Source organism: Neolamprologus brichardi, chromosome 17 (assembly GCF_056152115.1).
Source record: "Neolamprologus brichardi isolate AB-2024 chromosome 17, ASM5615211v1, whole genome shotgun sequence".
Lineage (NCBI taxonomy): Eukaryota > Metazoa > Chordata > Actinopteri > Cichliformes > Cichlidae > Neolamprologus > Neolamprologus brichardi.
In genome coordinates this window covers 6,894,806-6,915,087 of record NC_142120.1, presented here as the reverse complement: position 1 = coordinate 6,915,087, position 20,282 = coordinate 6,894,806, and the positions used below count along the sequence as shown (strand labels likewise).

General features: G+C 42.4%; 1 protein-coding gene across 1 annotated transcript; it reads left to right on the top strand.

Annotated features, from left to right (window-relative positions):
• The first annotated feature begins 951 nt into the window (after positions 1–951).
• Positions 952–17,887, top strand: LOC102796908 (DENN domain-containing protein 2A-like). The gene is made up of 20 exons (XM_087830348.1): positions 952–1,153; positions 3,186–3,257; positions 4,352–5,482; positions 5,573–5,664; positions 6,044–6,138; positions 6,234–6,446; positions 7,069–7,162; positions 7,248–7,298; positions 7,392–7,588; positions 7,706–7,815; positions 8,006–8,075; positions 8,380–8,457; positions 10,903–11,043; positions 11,583–11,731; positions 13,168–13,345; positions 13,450–13,491; positions 15,015–15,123; positions 15,519–15,788; positions 16,312–16,398; positions 17,338–17,887. Exons 2-20 carry the CDS (start codon positions 3,199–3,201, stop codon positions 17,367–17,369), a joined length of 3,198 nt encoding a protein of 1,065 aa, XP_087686474.1. The 5' UTR covers positions 952–1,153; positions 3,186–3,198; the 3' UTR covers positions 17,370–17,887.
• Positions 17,888–20,282: the final 2,395 nt, after the last annotated feature.

Below are 20,282 nucleotides of genomic sequence, written 5' to 3'. Positions count from 1 at the left end.
GAGTGGAATTACAGCTCCCCCCCACCGCCCCAAAAATAACAGCTGGGATTGACTGTTGAAAAAAAAAGTGAGCCAGCTGCTCACGTTTCACCTGCTGCCGTGCCACTTGTTCGCGAGAACCCAACTTTCATTGGCTACAAGCAAATGTATTTACAGTTTAAAAACTGCAGCGCCAAAAAAGTCAGTTTACAGCAGGGTTGCAGCACTTGAACTTGGACAGCACTACATTTCTGGTAAGCATTTGGCAATTATGTAGATTTATCATATCGTATAGTTGATACATATGTATGTAATACTTTTACAAAGCCTTCTAGCTTTTCAAAGATCCAAAGCTTCACGTCCATTCACGTGCAAGAGCAACGTGGTACGCGGTTGAGTGTGGTGCTAAAAGATTTGAGTAAAATTGAAGTTTAAAAGTTGAAGGATTTAAATCCACGCTTATATGTAGCAAATGTAAATAAACACTCCCATAAATATTTATATCAAACATTTGCATAATGACAGTCAAAAGTACAAACAAATGTAGAACTTTCCTTTTTTACATGTTCTCCTATCAATTTCTGTATGACAGTGAACGTAACGTCATTGGAAATCATTGGAGGGGGGTTGTGCAGCTGCAAGAGCAGCTGGAATGAAAAACAGTTCCAGTAAATTTCGGATTTGGAGGGAAAAGCCGTAATATGATGATGTCTGTCCCACATTCCACAAATTTCCACACAGCTTGTCGATGTAAAGTATGGGATGAAATAGTTTTAGTTAGCATCAAGAGACATCCATCCATTCATTCGTACACAGCTCGTTTCTGAAGCCAGCTCTAAGTGAATCAACAGTAAAGAAAGAGAGAGAGAGAGAGAGAGAGAGAGAGAGAGAGAGAGAGAGGGAGGAAGTCATATCCAGGGTGAGGGGAGAGAGAGGGTGATTAGAGGCAAGGCAGGGAGAGGGGGGCACGTTCAGCACTGTGTCTTCAAGGCTCACTAAGATAAGCAGTCGATGAATTGTTTCAAGGCTTAGAAAATCTATTTGAACCTGGGCATATAAACTGTACACTACAGCCGTTTTGGAGGTTATACCAATGGATACTGTTATAGCAGCATGGGATGCACTGTGCTCCCATTCCACTGATGAACACATGAAAACTGTGCAGCGAAAGGAGGTAAGAAACTGATTTAATGTTTTAATTTGAAAGGAGATAATGTTAGAAATGATCTGATTTCAGCAGAATATGCGCTGTGCCGATGAGTTTGTCTTTGCCAGAAGAAACAGATTACTGCAGAATATAATTTCACTGTATCTAAATATACACTCCTACGCTTTGTTTGACACACCTGCTGAACTGCTTGTTAACACAAATATCTCATCAGCCAGTCACATAAGAGCAATTTGGGCCATTTAGGCATGGTCAAAATGGCCTACTGAAGTTTAAACTGAGCATCAGAAGGAGGAAGATAGGTGATTTAAGTAACTTTGAATGTAAAAGGGTTGTTGATACCAGACGGGCCGGTCAAGTACTTCCAAAACTGCTGTTCTACTCATATTTTCCCACACACCAAAGAGAAAGTATGCAGTGAGCGGCAGTTCTCTGGGCAAAAATCCATTTGTTGATGCCAGAGGTCAGAGGAGAATGGCTCGACTGCTTCAATTTAATAAGACGACACTAACACAAATAACCATGTGTTACAATCAAGGTATGAAGAATACAGAATACAGCAGCAGAAGACCATACAGGGTGCCACTCCTGTTAGCTAAAAACATGAAACTGAGGTTACAGTTCACACACAGGCTCACCAAAAGTGGATAAAAGATAACTGAAAAATGTCTGTGAAGGTTCTCAGTCATCCAGGTCATCGTAGTCAAAGGAGCTTGCAAGGAAAGCGTCTGGACTTCTTTAAGTTACTTGAAGACATTTCACCTCTCATCCGAGAAGCTTCTTCAGTTCTAAGGTCAAATGGTGGAGAGTCCCAGATATAAACCTAGTGGGAGTTTCCCCCCACAGAGGGACAAAAGGACAAAAGGACCCCCTGATGATCCTCCCCTCCATCAGGGGGACTTAAAGAAGTCCAGACGCTTTCCTTGCAAGCTCCTTTGATAACTGAAAAATCCTCTACTGTGACAGTGAGCTGGTAGTATCAGAAGACATGAGCATGGATCCATACTGCATTGGATCAACAGTTCAGGCTCGTTCTGGTGGTGTAGTGATTTGGGGGATATTTCTAGCCACACTTTAAACTGAGCATCATTTAACCCTGGAGAACCCATGGGGTCAGAGCCGACCCCATTGGTTTACTAGGGAAACCATGGGGTCAAATTTGACCTCATGGTTTCTCCGGGGTTAAACACCACAGCGTACCTGGCCAAAATCTCTGAGGGACGTTTCCAGCACCTTGTCGGTGAAGAATTAAGGCCATGACGGTAAAAAGGGATCCAGCCTGGTACAAGCAACATGTACCTAAAGGGTCCACTGATTGTATGTTTGCTAAGAAAGTAAGATTAAAGTGGTGCTTTTTCTAATTCTAACTAGTATTTTGTATCTTGTTGCCAGGATGTATCTTCTAGCAAATGGTGTAGCTCTAAATGGCTTTTTTTATAGCCAGTCAGCTACCCTACAGCCTTAAGGGTGGTATGTAGTCCTTATGCACATCTGTCATATCATTTGGAGTGTATATCAATAAACAAATGATGGCAGGGGCCTCACATATGGGAAATCACCAAGCCCTGTTTTAGAGGACGCTGAACTGCAAGAACATTGACCTCGAAGATGTGAAAGTACGAGAATTTGCACAGCAGCTTTGTCACTGCAGAGGTCAAATGTTTGGAAGTGGTGGAAAGATGAGTATACTACAATACACTAAAGGAGAGGAAAGAAGAAGGCAGGCCCTAGATGACTGCTGAATGAAGTGTTAGTTAGTGTGATGAACTACTTCGGGGAGTTGCACTTGAGTCTCTGGCTGTCATGGTTTCTTTGATTTTGCCCAGCTGTCCTGCGGCCCGAATGCTGAAGTTTACCAGCTTAATGTTTAATCTACTAAAAATGCAATGTGAAGACTATATAAGAGTGTAAAGCCGGATAGCTATTGTCAGTGGGAGCAAAACCACAACAACCGCTAATGTGCAACTCAACGAACAAGCAAAATCAGAGAAGATGCTGACAGAAGTTGCTTCTATGTCTCTCTTTCTCTCTCTCGCAGGTGTGCAGTGATCATGGAGGCCGCTGAGAGAATGAAAACAAAGCAAGATTACATCAACTCATCTATCAACAGGTTTGTATCTGACCAGGTTTACCAGTGAGGCATTAAAATAGGACACGGGCCTTCACAAATTTCTCCGTGAGCCCTGAGAAAATAAGAAACCCTGTTAGGCTGCCCTTTAATCATTACATCCATTAAGGGAAAGTCAGAAAAGGTCTTTCAACTTAAGGCTTCCCATTTCCTCCCGTTTATTTATTAAAACATAACAGTTTGATGAAATGGGCTCCGATCCAAGCATGTGTTTATTTAGCGAGGCCGATGAGAAGATGCTCGGTCATAGGCTTGTCCTCTGGCATTTACTCTCAGGATGGATTTTCCCACTGTCCAGAAAAAGACTGAATGTCCCCTAGCTGGCAGTCACCGTGACCATACTGGGAAGTTCAGGGAACTCTGCTAGCAGTAGGTTATTCTTTAATTGGTATTCCATTTATTTTTAATTTTTCTGATTGAATTTGGGAATGTGGAAAAGTATGCATTAAAAAAAAATCCAAATAAATGTTAACTTGTTATTCCAGGAGACCCGAGCTCGAGATGGTAGACTATGTTCTACAGATTTACCCAAGCCTCCAGTTTGCTTTATATTTTCTTTGTTCTTCCAAGTGGAGAGGTATATTTATTTGACTTTATTGCAGATGCTTCAATTTTGCATCATAGCTGAGGGTTTTTTTCCACCCACTAGGGGACAAAAACACAACTGTGCTCTGAAAGCCATTCTTTTCTATGGTTTCTATTCCTGCTGGCCGTGGCGACGTGAAATACGTTCACACAAGCCATCTATCCATACATTTGCTTCCGCTTATCCTTTTCAGGGTCCACTGGGGCGCTGGAGCCAAGGCAGGGTACACCCTGGACAGGTCGCCAGTCTGTCGCAGCGCTTTCACACAATCATTACAATATGTGACATGCATAAACTGTATGTAAACACCCACGTGTGGTTGAAAAAAATGACATAAAACTTGCAGAGCACAGCAGCCAGTGCAAGAGACATTTTGGGTTGTTCGATTTACCCGGAAGTTATCATTGCGTCATGTGATAATGTGCGATTTGCTTATGTGCTTTTATATTTCAAGCATTTTTAAAATGATCCTTCCTATTTTTATTTTTAGGCTAAAGAGGGGCTCTCCGGTGGGGGAAAGTGCTTTCTGTTTCGCTTCAGTAGAAAACAAGGGAGGTGAGCACAGAAGACAGGGAACACTAAAACACCCCTTTACCCCACTGGAAAACCTCATTAACCAGAAGGAAGAATCATCCATGATGGCCCACAGGAGGTCGACCTTTGACCCTCAGAGCAATGACAATGCTCTCTTAGTAGGAGTCAAGCTGCCCAGATCAAATGGCTGCAGCATCAGGGACAAGATTTCACTATGGGAGGGCAAGGAACCCACTCATTCATCTCTAACCTCGGATAACGTGGGCCAAAGTAGCGGTGTTAAAAGGACAGACTCGCTGCCAAAAAGCAACAATAAATGTATAGAAGACAAGCAAAGTGCAGAAAGTTGCACAAAAGTAGCCCATAAGGAAAAGCAGGATCTTAGGAAAGAAAATGTAGGAAAAATCGGAGATTCCCGGCCTTGTTCACCGGTTGAACCCACAAAACAGCAAAGAGGAGCATTCAATATCAGCAAGCCTGGTAGCAACCAAGTGAGGGAAGACTGTAAAAGAGTTGTAGTTCACAAAGAAAAACAAGAACACGAGAAAGAGAATGTAGAAAAACTTGGTGATTCAAGGCCCTGTTCGCCTACATCGACAGATAAACAGCAGGTGGGAACCCTGAAAAAAAGCATTGACAGGAGAGCAGCAGAACAGACGAGTCATGAGAAGAGAGCTGTATTCAGTCTTTTTAAAAAGCTGGAGGCTATGGGGGGGAACCATGGAAAAATGCCCCCAGAGCTTGGAAACTACTTCAGCCCACCGAGCAAGGACAAGCAGCTGGAGGTGAGGAAAAACGAATCTGAAGCTTTAGCTCAAAGAAGCACAGTTGCAAGATCTGGGACCAAAGAAAAGAAGGAGCAGCATGAAAATGTGTACGCCGAGCCAGGTGCACCCCCCATCAACCCCGTCCCTAAACCCCAACGAACCTTCCAGCACCCAGCTACTGCCACCCTGGGAAGGAGGCAAGGCAGAGGGCAGAGGAACCTCCCGCCACTACCGTCAGTAGCTTCGAAAACGTCCTTGAAACCTCCCTCTGGCATCTACGGAAGACCCAGAGGTGAGAGAGTCCGGGACAGCTTCAACAGGTATCCATGGATTAGAAAGATTATTTGCTTGGTGAAGTTATGCCAGCTGTATGTAATGTATTAACTCATGCTTTCATCTCATGATGACAGGAGATCCTTTGAGTTTGAAGACCTTGCGGGGTCAAATGGCCTGCTCTTCTCTCGCTCGCTGTCTCAGGAACATCACTATGAAGACATCCTGGGTCAGACACCAACCTGCATTATCCATTGAATGCCTTTATGAGCAAATTGTAGTGGAAGTGTAGTTAGAGGGGATGCAGTTGATTCCAGAGCTGAGTTATTTCCACTTCTACATGCTAATTGTAACATGCAGATACAGTATTCAGCAGAAAACAATCAAGTATGAGTACGTTTTTGTTAAACGTGTAAAAAAAACCCTCCTCAAAACTGCCAGGTAAACTACTTTACTACTTTTACTGCATCAGAAATTAAGTCCAAAGTGTCATGGCAGGACTGCAGCCCTGCTTCACTGTAAAATATTGAATAATGTTAACTTTGTGCACAATTATCAGACATGCTTGAAAACTTGCGTCAAATGCGTCACTTCTGGTTTTTCTGCAGACTCGTCAAATGAGAACCCGTATGAGGATATAGAGTTGGAGAGCCAATGCTCCCAGCAGTCTTTACCTTCCTCTCCTGGTGCTGACACTGCTAAGGTTAAAGTATACCCTGAACTTGAAGCAGCAACTACTTGGTTTCAGTAGTTAGAAATAATTATGGTTATTATTATTTATTTATTTTCTGTCCATAGGCCTCCAGACCAGGGTTCTTCAGGCAGAATTCAGGCAGAAGCTTTAAGCTGCTGGACATGCGGAGAACCAACCAGCAGATCCATAGCACTGGAAGCAGTAGAGGTGTTTCATCTCCACCCCAGCTCAGCCCTCCATCTACCCCCACCGGACCTGAACAAGCCTCCTGGCTGCCCGGAGATTCCTATAGCCGCACCTGCCGGAGGATACCAACGGTCTGTGTTTGTGCATGGTTTTTTTGCTGCAGAATCTTATCACATCCATGTTGAACAGTCGGTTTCTTTTATTAAGCCTGGCAAATTATTAAGCACATACTATTTTGCCCGGGCTTCAGACTAATTTGCATGGTTAGTACTAGTTTTTTACTGGAATGACAACAGCTGGGCACTGATTTGGTGTTTTTAATTGGAAAAAACAAGCACTGCACTGTTTTGCTAGTGATGCATTAGTAGTTGTACTTCGCTAAAGAGCAAAAATAATCCTTTCCTCACTTTTTCAACTTTCCTACTGGAATGTACTGAAGTCGGGGGTGACATTGCTCCCAGTTCTGATTTCCGAAACAGATTGAACGTTGCATTAGATTAGGTATCACTGTGTTGGTGTTGTTCCTGGATAATCAAAATAAATGTTGATCCAGCTTCTGCAAAGGACCAATCATGTCATAAGTTTGTGACATGGAAACATCATCACACCATAACCATAATCCTGAACTCCAATCCTAACTGCCTCCATTTTTGGATATTTTCCTATACATCAGATACAGCCTCTTTGGACACAGATATCATGCAGTAGTATTTACTGGCACTGAGACATATTTTTATTTATTCCTTTGGACAGGTTGTACTCAGGATCAACAGCATATTTGAAACTCGGTCCAGGAAAAAGCATCTGAGAAGGATCTATCATTATGCTGAGACAAGCTCGGGCAGAGGTGACAATGTTAAAAGTGATGAAAATTGATTGTAATATTTATTTTACTGTCTAGTAAGTTTGTATTTTTGGGTTTTAATTTACAGTAACAGATGAGAACAGTGACTCTGAGAGTGAAATTGAAGAAAGAGCAAAAGGTAGGGTTTCATTTATTCATTTATCTGTCATTGTTTCTTTATTTTTCACACTGAGGTGGATAATAGTGCTCTGGCTTACATCCTTTCTTCCAGCTCACCGCCAGCGTCTCGTGTCGGTGAAGTCTATACTGAGCCAGCCGAGCCAGGCTCAGGTCCACACCAGAAGACACTCGCTCGAACAGGAGCTCCATCAGCGCAAACTTTTTGAATATTTCCTGGTTGTGTCGCTGCAGAAATCAAAGGCTGGAGCGCACTATCTACCAGAGGTCACACAGCAGTTCCCTCCTAAGGTCCTTGAATCATGGCTCATTTTTGTGGTAGTTTAATTTAAGACCAAATACATTAAAAAAGAAGAAATGCAAGAAGTGGTGACTGATCTTAAATCTCTCACCTCATTTTAACTGCAGCTGGAGCGAACCTTCAAGTTCATGAGGGAGACGGAGGATCAACTGAGGATCATTCCTCAGTTCTGCTTTCCTGATGCTAAAGACTGGGAGCCGGTGGAGAGATACCCAAGGTGAAGAGTGTGAAATGAACAGGGCGCCACACTTATCTCAATATAATAAACACTGAAAATTCAACTCTTTATACCACGGGAAACACTATCAATTTCATTATTAGCGTTGACTTTTACAGTATATGTGTATTTTCTCTTTGAATAGTAAAAATACACTAATTACATTTTTGTCATGGCTCATCCCTCGCAGTGAGATGTTCTCATTTGTTTTGACTGGAGTGGATGGGAGCCGAAGGTTCGGATACTGCCGGCGTTTACTGGTAAATAGAAATCGTGTGCCGTCACCGAACAGGAAGTAGCTAAATACCACAATGACGGCTGAGTAAATAAGCATACCAGAATAGTGTGCCTGCGCCTGTGGGAAAACAGCCCATCTCAGACTCTGGGCGGAAATGTGTGAGACTGGGAACTGTGTATGTGCGGGTGCGCATGTGTTTCTGCTTATGCATTTCTCTAGGAGGAGTGTGTGTATTGCAATACTGTTGATTTATATACTAGTCTGTCCTCATGTCTAGGAGTGCACTAGTGAGTATTATGTGTCATATTTTCATCTTTTTCTCACAGCCTAGTGGAAAAGGCAAACGTCTGCCAGAGGTCTATTGTATTGTCAGCCATCTTGGCTGCTTCAACTTGTTCTCCAAGGTAAATCACTCCCCAGTGATAGCATTTCTGCCCTTTATTACCCTTTATTGTCATTGTCCATGTCCATGTACAACAGAATTATGGGTGCTCCACACCAACTGTGTAGGAATAATGTATAGATAGTAAGACACTGGGAATAAATAACAAACAGGAAAAATATATACAGTCAAGATGGATATATACAAATAAAGAGAAAGGGACACATTGGAGACAAAGTGCTTGGAAATAGTGGAAGAGTCTGTATGTGAGTGGCCTGAGTGATGAGGGTTACTCAGACCATGGCGCAGATTAGTATTGTGAGTGGGCAGGGGTGGGGTGTGGGGGGATAGTGCTTGTTATCAGTCTGAATGGTCCAGGGAAAGAAGCTGTTTGTGAGTCTGGAGGTGTGCGACCTGACTGACCTGAGGCACTGACCAGGTTGCAGCAGGTCAAATAGGTGGTGGGCGAGGTGCAAGGAATTACCTACGATGGCTCTGGTTTTGCTGGGAGAGGAGGATCTGGCGATGGCCTCCAGGGGTGACAGAGGGCAGCCATTGATTTTTTTTTTTTGGGTGGTGTTAATTATCCTCTGCGCAGCCTTCCTGTTCTCAGTAGTGACCCCTGTGTACCAAACACCCAGGCAGTAGGAGAGCACCCTCTCCACCGAGGAGCGTTAGAAGGCCAGCAACAGCTTCTGGTCCCAGTTATTCTTCCTCAGGACATGGAGGAAGTGCAGCCGCTGCGGGGCTTTCTTTAAGGGGCGTTGGTGTTGTGGGTCCAGGTGAGATCGGTGGAGATGTGGGTGCCTGGAAAAATGAAGGTGGAGACAGATTCCACACGTTCTCCACTTATGATGAGAGGGTGGTGGACCTGCCTGTGCCTCCTGAAGTCCATCATGAGTTCTTTTGTTTTAAGGATGTCCAGCTTCGGGTAATTTTCTGAGCACCAGGGGGACAAGTTCTCTACCTACGCCCTATACACTGTCTCATCTCCATCAAAGATGAGCCCAACCACAGTGGACTCATCAGCATACTTGACAATAACAATGGTTAGATGGGTTGGTGTAGAGTAGGGGTGTCACGATCCTGGGTCTTATGACCCAGTGTTTTGAGTTTAGTTTATTTGGATGTTTATATGATTAAGCTCATGAGTTTTTCTAGTTCTTTGTTATTAGATTCCCCTTGTGTCTTCCAACCCCTGTTACGTCTCCCCTGCTCTTCATGTGTTTCATGTCTGTGTCTTACGTTGTCAAGTTCTGGTTGTCATGTCTACGTCTCATTATGTTTCCTATTTTATTTTGAAGAGATCTTGTGTTTTTATATTATGGATTATGTTTTGAGTCCTTTGTTGTACTGTTTCTTGTTTCCCTAGATTTCAGTTATGGTTATCATAGGTTTAGTTCTTTGGCTTTGTAATATGGCTTCCCTGTGTTCAATGTTGTGTCTACTGTGACCTTTTTATACCATGTTTCTGGTCCCTATGTTCTGTCTTCTCATTTGCTGTTAAGTTTGCATGTTTAGAGTTCAGTCAGTGTGTTTCCTGTTTTACTTTGAAGGTCCACGTCTCATGTGAGTGTTTTTAGTTTTGCTTCCCTTGTCTCGTCCAGCCTGATTACTCCCAGCTGTGCTCTTCTTCTGTGTCTCATTCCCTCGTTATCCCTCTGTGTATTTAAGCCCTGTGTTTCTCTTTGTCAGTGTCGTAGTCTCCCTCATGGCTGTGTTTCCTTGCGTGTCAGTTTGTCCATGTCCCAGTTTAGTTTTCCATGCCATTCTGCAATAAAGCACCTTTTTGAGTTTAATTTCGTTGTCGTGAGTTTTGCGTTTGGGTCCTTATCCTGCCTGTACACAGCTGAAACATGACAAGGGGGCTGAGAACGCAGCCTTGCGGGGATCTGATACTGAGTGACACCAACGAACAACCTTTATTTGTCACATACACAATGTAGTGAAATGCTTGTGTCTGAGCTGCAGCATTCCAGGGCTTGGTTTTTTTCGGGGTTTTTTTTTAGCCAGGACCCTTACTGGATAGCGGGTGGGAATCGAACTTGTAACTCCCGCTCCAAAGGTGTGTAGTCTTATTATCCAGAATCATGTCTGATCAGTTTGATCAGAGCCTGTACAGCACTCATCATCCAAGGTTTTTTGGTTAGGAAAAACCCAGATGGTTTTGGTCACTGCCACATTCTCTACGCAGCACTTACTGTAGACAGGGACAGACTGAGTAAAGGTCTCCATGTCCTGCTGTTCGAAGATGGACCAGTCTGTCAAAACAGTCCTGTGGCTGGAGGATCATCTGGCCACATTTAATGACCTGGGTGCTTCAAGGGGTTTGTTTCCTGAGCAGGGTGTAAGCAGGGATGAGGAGCAGAGAGTGGTGCTTAGATTAAGGAAACTTAATATGTTGGTGGAATTTGGGGAGTACAGATCACAAATGAAATCAAGCTTGTTTTATATGCACGCATTCTAGGTGCTGGATGAGGTGGAGAGGCGCAGGGCTCTGTCTCCTGCCTTGGTCCAGCCTTTCATGAGAGCCATCATGGAGGCCCAGTTTCCAGCTCCTGGGAAAACCATCACCATCAAAACTTTTCTTCCTGGTTCAGGCACTGAGGTGAGCGACAGTGGGACCCCCCCAAAAAGTAACAAACTGTAAGAAAAAGTCAGATAAAATAGTTAAAAATGTCTTTAGCAGTCCATTTGAGCAGTGGTTTCCGATCCATCCTAATAATAAATCAAATAATCTGCTAAGCACATTGACATTTTTTTTTTACCAGATTTTGAAATTTAAATCTCACTATACAAAATTCATCCAGTTTTGTTTCTTTCATCTAAAAAACACTGCAAAAAATGAAACCTTTATTGACACCCAGTAATTTGGAACTTTTACTACATTTTTCCTACACATCTAAAGATTTGACAAAATATTTGCTGGCTAAATGTTTTTGCATTTTTGCCTCACAGTTGTGGATGAACAGCTTACACAGTTCGCTAACCATAACTAGAGCTGAAAGTAGTTCAGATCCAGATTAAAATGACTTGAAATGAACATATTTAGAACTGAATGGTGGAATGGATTTGTCAGTCCATCAGACACAACTTTGGTGTTACATTGAGTAAGCTGACAGGATCAAATCTCCGTTGATTTCTCAGGTGATGGAGCTCTGTCGACCCTCTGACTCACGCCTGGAGCATGTGGATTTTGAATGTCTGTTCTCCTGCTTGAGTCTGCGCCTGCTTCTCAGGGTTTTTGGCTCTCTGCTGCTAGAGAGGCGAGTCATCTTCACAGCAGACAAGCTCAGGTTTGTCCCTTCATTTAAGCCATATTGTCTGTACACAGTGTTGGGGAGTAACGGAATACATGTACCGCCGTTACGTATTTAAAATACAAAATATGAGTAACTGTATTCCGTTACAGTTACCGTTTAAAAAGGTGGTATTTAGAATACAGTTACTTTGTTGAAATAAATGGATTACACGGCGGTACTTCCCTGTTTCATATTGTGGCGGGTCAGGACTGTTTGGGTTTTGTTTGACAGCTACGTTCTGTTGTTCCAGGTGGCAGCGTTACGGTTGCCATGGTTACAGGGTGACGCTCTCTCTCTGCGTGTTTCCTGGGTGAGAGCGCGCCTGTTGTTGTTGTGCTAAGCTAATAGGCAGAATGCTACAGGTATAGCTCTAAAGAATGTAGCATCATAGGCAGTGTAGTCCGTGCTGCAGGGAGAATGGACTGCCATACCCGTTATGTGTCTGTGAGCGAGGGAGGGAGAAAAAGGAAAAGTACGAGCTGTCATCGAGCAAAAACGGGAGCTGGAAGCATGTAAATATAATAATAACCACTGCAGCCAAGAAGAGTGCCTGACGAGCCCAGTTGTAAGTAAGCTATTAAGCTATTAAAGCTAGTTTTCGGCTACGAGCCCGACACAGAACTCACCGTATTAGCCAGAGGTCCCTTTACTACGGTTCGGAGCCGCGGACCTTTAGTAACAGTAATAAATCACATCAATAGTACATTCATGTAGTTGTAAACAGCATGATAATATATTAAGTAATCCAAAGTATTCAGAATGCGTTACTCTCATTGAGTAACGTAACGGAATACGTTACAGAATACATTTTGGGGCATGTATTCTGTAATCTGTAATGGAATACATTTTAAAAGTAACCTCCCCAACACTGTCTGTACACCAAAATCCATATCTTCCAGCTATATATGAAGCTGTACTGTTTATGCAGTTATGAAAATGGCAAATATTAGTTGAAAGTAGCAGGGGTGTTTTACGATAAAGTTACAGGATATGTGGGTGGTCCAGACTCACAATTTTAAATAAATTTAAGGCAGTCCCAGTTTTATTCAGAGAACATACCAGAGAGCTATTTTCAGGAAGGCCAGCTGAGTTGTTGACGTGTTGGGACTGGTTTGTTTGCTCTGCTGAAAGCCACTGGGAGTCAGAAAGATCAGCCACAGTAGTAGAAGACAGGAATGCAAAGTGCAGTGATGTAAATGAAAGAAGTATGTAGCCTTGGTTTTCTCTCAGGGTAATGGTATTACTTTAGAGAATGGCTAGTCTCTATTTAGACTGTGGTGCCCTCATGCGGTGAGAATAACTGATAATTCTCTCCTTTGTCTCATATAGACTAAAAGGGAAAGTCAGTTTTGTTTGTTTTAAACATTAAAATTCATTAAAAGCTCAATTTAATAATGTTCCACTGTTGTGTTCTCTGCTCCCTCTTTTAGTACTCTTTCCCAATGCTGTCATGCAGTCGTGGCATTGCTCTACCCCTTTGTATGGCAGCACACTTACATCCCAGTGCTGCCCTCAGCTATGCTCGACATCGTCTGCACACCAACCCCTTTCATCGTGGGCCTGCTGTCCAGCTCCCTGCCCCAACTCACTGAGCTGCCCCTGGAGGAGGTCAGAGGAGTAATACAAGTGTCACTGCAGTCATATAGGAATACATGACTTATGAGCTGCTGTACATTGCTGTGCAGAGAAATAACCTTTTTTTCTGTGTACAGGTTCTGGTTGTGGATCTTGGGAACAGTCGATTTCTCAGACAGGTCAGATATTTTTTGGTTTGTCACACTCTGTATCTGTGTAGATGAAATTGTTTCAGCCTCACCCAGACTTTCTAAAAAAAAAAAGAGGGTTGTAGCCAAAGGTGTTTTTTAAAATTTAAAATAAAATTTAAAAAAGCCTTAAATGTGTATTGTTTTTCAAATGGTCAGTGTGTATGTGACTTCTTAGAAGCCTGCTTCCAGCACTGGAAAAAAAGGTGTTTTCTGTCACCCAGAAGTTAAAACTTCTAGTTATATTCACAGAAGTTTGAGTTAGTAAGTTGAGATTTTAAGATAATAACCTGAAACTTTGACTTCTGGGCGACAAAAAAAATGTTTGTTTTTTCAGTGGCAGAAAGTTTCCATAACTGTTCTTAGCTAGTCATAGAGCAAAGAAATCAAAGGTGGTTATACCATAACGTAAGTGCTTTTGCAGCAACAGAAAGTTTAAAGCACTTTTTGTATTGACTTCACTTTTTTGAGATCTAGAGTAGGGCTGGGCCATATCATACCGTTCACGGTAATACCGGTGTAATGTCGGGCAACGATAAGAAAATGAAATATGGCGATAGAATATGGGTAAAACGCGCGTGCGCAGGGCCTTTGTTTTCATACGCACACGGTGGAAAAGGCATGGCGGCGACGGAGAACGAGAAGGGCGAAAGCAGATCGTTGAATGAAACGGATGAACCAGAACTGGTTTGTAAAAATGCTGCAGCTTCAGTGGTTTGGAACTGGTTTAGCTTTCGTCCGTCAGATACACAACAAAGCACTACTTTTGGTAGCGCATGCTAGCGGGCCGTCGTTATTACCGTGTTTTTTGGAAAATACGGCACACTTAAAATCAATCCTTCGCTTTTTCTGAAAGTCGACAGTGCCCCTTATAATCCCGTGTGCCTTATGTATGAATTCTGGTTGTGTTTACTGACCTCGAAACGATTTTATGTACATGGCGCTCGAAAATCTGTCAAATGTTTTAGTATGACTTTGCTAAGCTACGAAGCCACACAGCTTGATGGATTGTCGGAGCGTTGCGGCTATCGTAGGCAGGAGCCTCGCCGAGTGATACGTACTGTGCTTCAACATAATATTACCATATTGTGTGTGTGTGTGTAACCTCTTTTTAAGTTTTGTGGATATTACACATGGTTATGCTGAGGATATGTCGGCCAGTTTCCACTGGAAATGCCTTTTGGTTAAACTGTCAGCAAGAAATTTGCATTTGCACTGTTACATTTTTATATAACTTTAATGCACATAAAAAACAGCTGCTTGTTTAAGTGAAAATACTTTTTTTTTTTGCACGAATAAAGTTGTGGAGTTGTAAAGTATTTTGTCTCGTGTCAATTATATCGTCAGTTATATCGTTTTTGCAAATTTTCAAATGTATATCGTGATAAATATTTTTGGTCATATCGCCCTGCTCTAATCTAGAGGCTATATTTATCTTTAATAACGTTTCTAAGGTTACATCTATCTAGCTATGGTTTATGAATACATTTTCTTTCCTGTTATCTCACATTTAGTTGGACGATGAAGACTCCATCCTGCCACCTAAGCTTCAGACGGCTCTGGAGAACGTTCTGGAGAGGCGAAGAGAGCTTGCTAATGAGCGAGGAGGAGATACAAGCAGCGGTGAGTCAAACTGAGGACTTTTTTCTATGACTCTACAGTGTCATAGAGGCTTCTTTGGTGGCTTTGAGGCTTCTTTATGGTTAAACCTAGAACACAAACATGTTTGTGGTGACAACGCTTATGTGCTTTAATGTGGATCTGCTGTATATTTACCATGTTTACCACCAGGTTTTAGTTGGTGCCAGAGAAAAAGTCAGTAGTCACTGTAGTTCAAACGCTTGATCCCCTAATAATTTAGAATGTCATGAAATAATTCATACTGGGGTAAAGGGATAGAAAGACTAACTAGAGGATAAAAATTTCTGTAAACATCTTTTTGAACATTATGTAAATGGTTGATCAGCAAGTCGACTTTGTTATGTTTTATATTACCACGTCTAACATCCCGTCTCCAGACTCAGGCCATCTTAGCACCATTGTGTCCGAGGCCTTTGTTCGATTCTTTGTGGAGCTGGTAGGCCACTATCCTCTCTTCATCACCGGCGAAAGGGAGGACGGGTACTCCTCTTCATCCTCCTCCCCTGCCTCGTCCTTCTTTCAGCGAGAGGGTTTTCGCAAAGCCATCCCATCCAAAACCGTGCGCCGCTTCTTGGAGATCTTCATGGAGACGCAGATGTTTGGCTGGTTCATCCAGGAGAGGGAGCTTCATAGGCAGGCTCTCAGAGGTACAGAGGCACAGCAGAGGTTTCTTCCTGTTGAAAGGGAGTTTTTCCTTCCAACTGTTGCCAAGTGTATGCTCATAGGGGCTCATCTGATTGTTGGGGTTTTCTCTGTAATACCTCATAGTAAAGCCTTGAGAGCACTTTGAGTTGTTTTATCCCCCATTTTCAAAGGCTCAAAAGTAATTGGTCAAAGTAATATACTTTTTTAAATCAAAAATTTTTTTATACTTGGGTCAGAATCCTTTTGCAGCCAACGACTGCCTGAGGTCTAGAACTCCTCATCTGGGGCCTTTCTGTGTGGAGTTTGCACTTTCTCCAGCTCTCTCCAAGTACTACATCATCTTCCAGTCCAAAGACATCACAATTAGAATAACTGGTGACTCTAGATTGGCCATAAGTGACTGGTGACGTTTACAGACAGGTTACTAAATCTGAGAAACTGGATGGATAAATTGAATGGGTATGGGTGATGGGTTCTTCTAGCTCTTCATGATTGTTTTTGTTTTGCTTCTTTTAATCTCACCAGGACTGTTTGAAGTGAGAGTGCAAGAGTATCTGGATTCTATCCATGATAATGAACATAGGAGGGTTAACAGGTTTCTCAAAGGCTTGGGTAAGGAAACAACTGCTTTATATACACTGCTCCAAAAAAAATTAAAGGAACTCTTCTTAATGAGAGTGTAACATCAAGTCAGTGAAACCTTTAGGATATTGATCTGGTCAGTTAAGTAGTAGAGGGGGTTGTTAAACAGTTTCATTTGCTTTGGTGAAATTAACAACAGGGCAACTTTTTTTCACTAGTTTTGTATTTGGCTAGGGTCAGTGTCACTAATGAGGTGATACCTGGACCCTACAGAGGTTGCACAGATAGTCCAACAACTCCAGGATGGCACATCATTACGTGCCATTGCCAGAAGGTTTGCTGTGTCTCCCTGCACAGTCTTAAGAGCATGGAGGAGATTATAGTAGACAGACTTTACTCTAGAATGGCTCTTAATCTATCAGCAGGACTGACATATAGGCAGTGACACTCTGACTGCCATTAGGTATTGGGATGAAATCCTTAGACCCGTTGTCAGACATTACATTGGTGCAGTGAGTCCAGCCTAATGTGGTCAGAGTATGCAGACAGTTCCTGAAAGATGAAGGAGTTGATACCATTGGCTGATTCCCATATCTAGGAGCTCTGTGGTGCCATGGTCCAGACCTAGGAGGAGATCCTCCAGGACACCAGCATGCCCCAACCTTGTTAGGCATGCATACAAGCACATAGGCACCATACAAGCTACTGACTACTATTTTGAGTTGATAAATGAAATTTCAGTAAAATGAACAAACCTGCTGCATCATTTTTTCCAATTTGATTTTTGAAATCTCTTCGAATGCAGCCCTCTGTAGGTTGATACTTTTTATTTTGATCAAAGATATGGCATGCATTTATTCCTACCACATTACCTTTCAAATTGTTCCTTTAATTTTTTTGAGGAAAATATTGTTTTGGGCTCATTCTCACTTTTGATCACTTTGTGTGTTTGTCTTTTTTTTGTTCCAGGAAACAAAATGAAATTTCTTTCAAAGAAATAATACAACAAAGAAAGCACTGAAACCAGGAAAGTCTTGAAGAACTACTAATGTAACAAAGAAAAACACAACCAAATTTTGTTCATCCTGATTTATGTCACTGAACGAAGGATTTTGCAAACAAATTAATCCTGCCAAGGGAAAAATGCTGCTGCATGTCACACAGATGAAAAACCTTTTTGATCCTTTTTTATAACAGGATTCTTCAGACATCATCAGTTTATGCATGTCTGGTTTTGTGTTTGGCGTGTTGCTGTGAGCTACATATGGCTGAGGAATTAACCTGGATTAATGGGAAATAAATAGACTGATTAGTAGTAACAGTGGTAGTCTGGATTTGAATATAAGTTAAAGTGAAAGAAGCATTCGCAGTAATCTTTTAAATCCACCAGGGGGCAGTAGTATATTTTTTCTGTTCAGACATATTTTGACAGTGACTGACCACAAAGTTACACCAAATAGCATTTCAGTTTTCTTTTATTCATAACATGACAACATCACATGCACTTTGAATAAATATCCTCTGGCTATGCTGTGGTGATTTCTTGTCTTGATGCTGTCATATTTTTTTTCGTTGCCATCAAAGCAAATGCCAATATGTCATACAACCGTTGCATTACATGTTTAGATTCTCAGTGCCATTTTTGTAAATGTCTTTTCTCTCTCTTCCTCCTCCAGTTTGCACATTTTCAAATGATGAGCTTACTTTATGGTAAACACAAGATGTATCCAATGACACGGTGCAAATTTTACAATTTCCGTTTGTTACACGCTGGGAACAAGAGAATCAAAGCCGAGGGAATTGCACTCACTCAGCATTTGTGTGCCAGTTTTATGACACGAGTAATCCACATGCCACCAGTTCCCTAACTACTGGCTGATGTGTTTGTATGTTTGAAGGTATTTGGTTCTTTCCTTTTCTTTTTCTTTTTTTACTACAAAGAGCCTTGGTTCAGGGTTGGTGGCAGCTTTACTATTTTAGTCTCTGAGTCATGGAAACAAAGCAGATCCTCAGCCCACAAAGAGGAAACATCTTTGTCAGCAGGAAAACATAACACAGGTGCAGAGCAGAGCATAGTAGCGTATTGTCTTAGGGATGGTGTGTTCAGTCCTTGCCTGTTGGGCACGCCTGAGAGCCCCTAACCTGTTACCTTGTAAATGGCAAGTTCACACACAGGCCCGCTGACACACTTGCTGATTCTAAACACAGATGGCCAAAGTGCAAAATCTATATTAAACAGACACACCAGACTTTAAAACCCACACAGTTCACACAGTTCACATTTACTTCAGTACTTGCCAATCAGCCTTTGGGGCTGAAGTGTAGAGTACAAAAGTGCCAAAAACTGCAATTCCTCATAGGTTAACTCTGAGAAATTACAGTGACATCACCTGTTGTTTGGTGAAATCCCATTGTGAAGGCTTGAGATAAACATTTTTGACATAATCTTAGGGTTTTGAAACTGGGTGTAGATAAGGAGCAGACATGAATGCGAAACCATATAATCATTGGCTGATGACCTGGCAAACACAAATTAGTAGCCTATCCTATATAATGCTCCCATCTAACCCTTAGAATGACCATAATTTACTAAATGGACTGTCGGTCCTAAAATGAGCAACTGGCACCATCAGCTCGGCTGGAAAGAGGTTAATGAGATTCTGTTAGAGGGCAATAGAGGCCAAAAACAGTTTTGTCCTCTATTGCCTATTTTAGAACCCAGCCAAAATTTCAGTGATTTATCCTTTTGAAATTTCAAAGATTAAAAAGAAACGGAAGAAACACCTTAAAGCAAGCTATGAGTTTTGTTATTGCAAAGTTTGCTACACCAGAGGGCGCCCTGCAGTCCTGCTTTCCAGTTGACATGAAAATATTTTAGAAAAATACAAAGTCACATTTAATCAACAACATTATATAAGATCCAGTTCAAAGTCAACACAAATACACAATTTGAACATGGAGATGAGAGACGATGAAGGGATAGTTAAGCGCTTCTGACAGGGCTGTGGGGGCAATAAAAACACGTGTTCCCTGAATACACATGTTCAGTCGGGCTGTCACAGAGTAACAAATGTGAAAATCATACCACAACTTCCTATCTGGCTCCCAAGGTGGGAAGGCTGCTGTGCTGTGGGACAGGAGTCATCTCAGGAAGATGAATGGATGTGGTGAGAGAAGAGCACGGACGGCGGCTGGAATGTTTGCTCAACCCACTCAGGTTCTTGGAGCTATGAATATGTGTGTGTGTCTGTGTGCGCTTGTGTGTGTAGAGAGGGGTGAACCCCAAATCCAATGCATCACATACTGTTTCCTGCTTGACACCTGGCTGCGGTTCAGGACAACCAGCTCGTTAGCGAGGAGGTAATTATGGTTCCGATTAATTCCAGTCAGCAGGGGTTGACCCCCGAAGCCTTACATCCTGCACTGGTGTATTTCCACAGCAAACCTCCCAGTGGAATATCTCCCACTGCTGCAAACACAAATGTCATGTGTTTTCAGTCAGCGAGAGAGGACTCTTATCTGCCACTTAGAGGCAACAATAGCTTGTTGAAACTTCGATAATTCTCACTAAGTCCCTTTCACGGGTGCCTAATACCTAACTGCATTCCACCTTTATGAGATGCTACACAGTGGTACCCTGACTTGAGCACAGCTACCTGCTGCAAGGCTCAGCTTGGCAATACAATGTAAACCTGCAGGTAGGCTCATTATTCTCAGCAGAAATAAAATCATACAAATATCATGGCCCATTAAAACCAGCAGCTATTTCAACTGGAAAATCTCTTCAGAGATACGCCGACCTCATTTCGAGGCTTGAAAACCAGTGTTCGCAACTCTCTTGAGGCTGCCTCTGCTAATTACATGATTTATGGTGTCATTTATGGGGGCGTGGAGGTGCGGCAAGCAAAAGCAGC

What these genes read in the sequence shown, in the direction of transcription:
- LOC102796908 (XM_087830348.1), top strand. Translation starts at nt 3,199, where the DNA reads ATGGAGGCCGCTGAGAGAATGAAAACAAAGCAAGATTACATCAACTCA. An exon ending in AATTGAAGAAAGAGCAAAAG is followed by an intron (nt 7,299 to 7,391) that starts GTAGGGTTTCAT and finishes CCTTTCTTCCAG; the next exon opens with CTCACCGCCAGCGTCTCGTG. An exon ending in TTCACAGCAGACAAGCTCAG is followed by an intron (nt 11,732 to 13,167) that starts GTTTGTCCCTTC and finishes TCCCTCTTTTAG; the next exon opens with TACTCTTTCCCAATGCTGTC.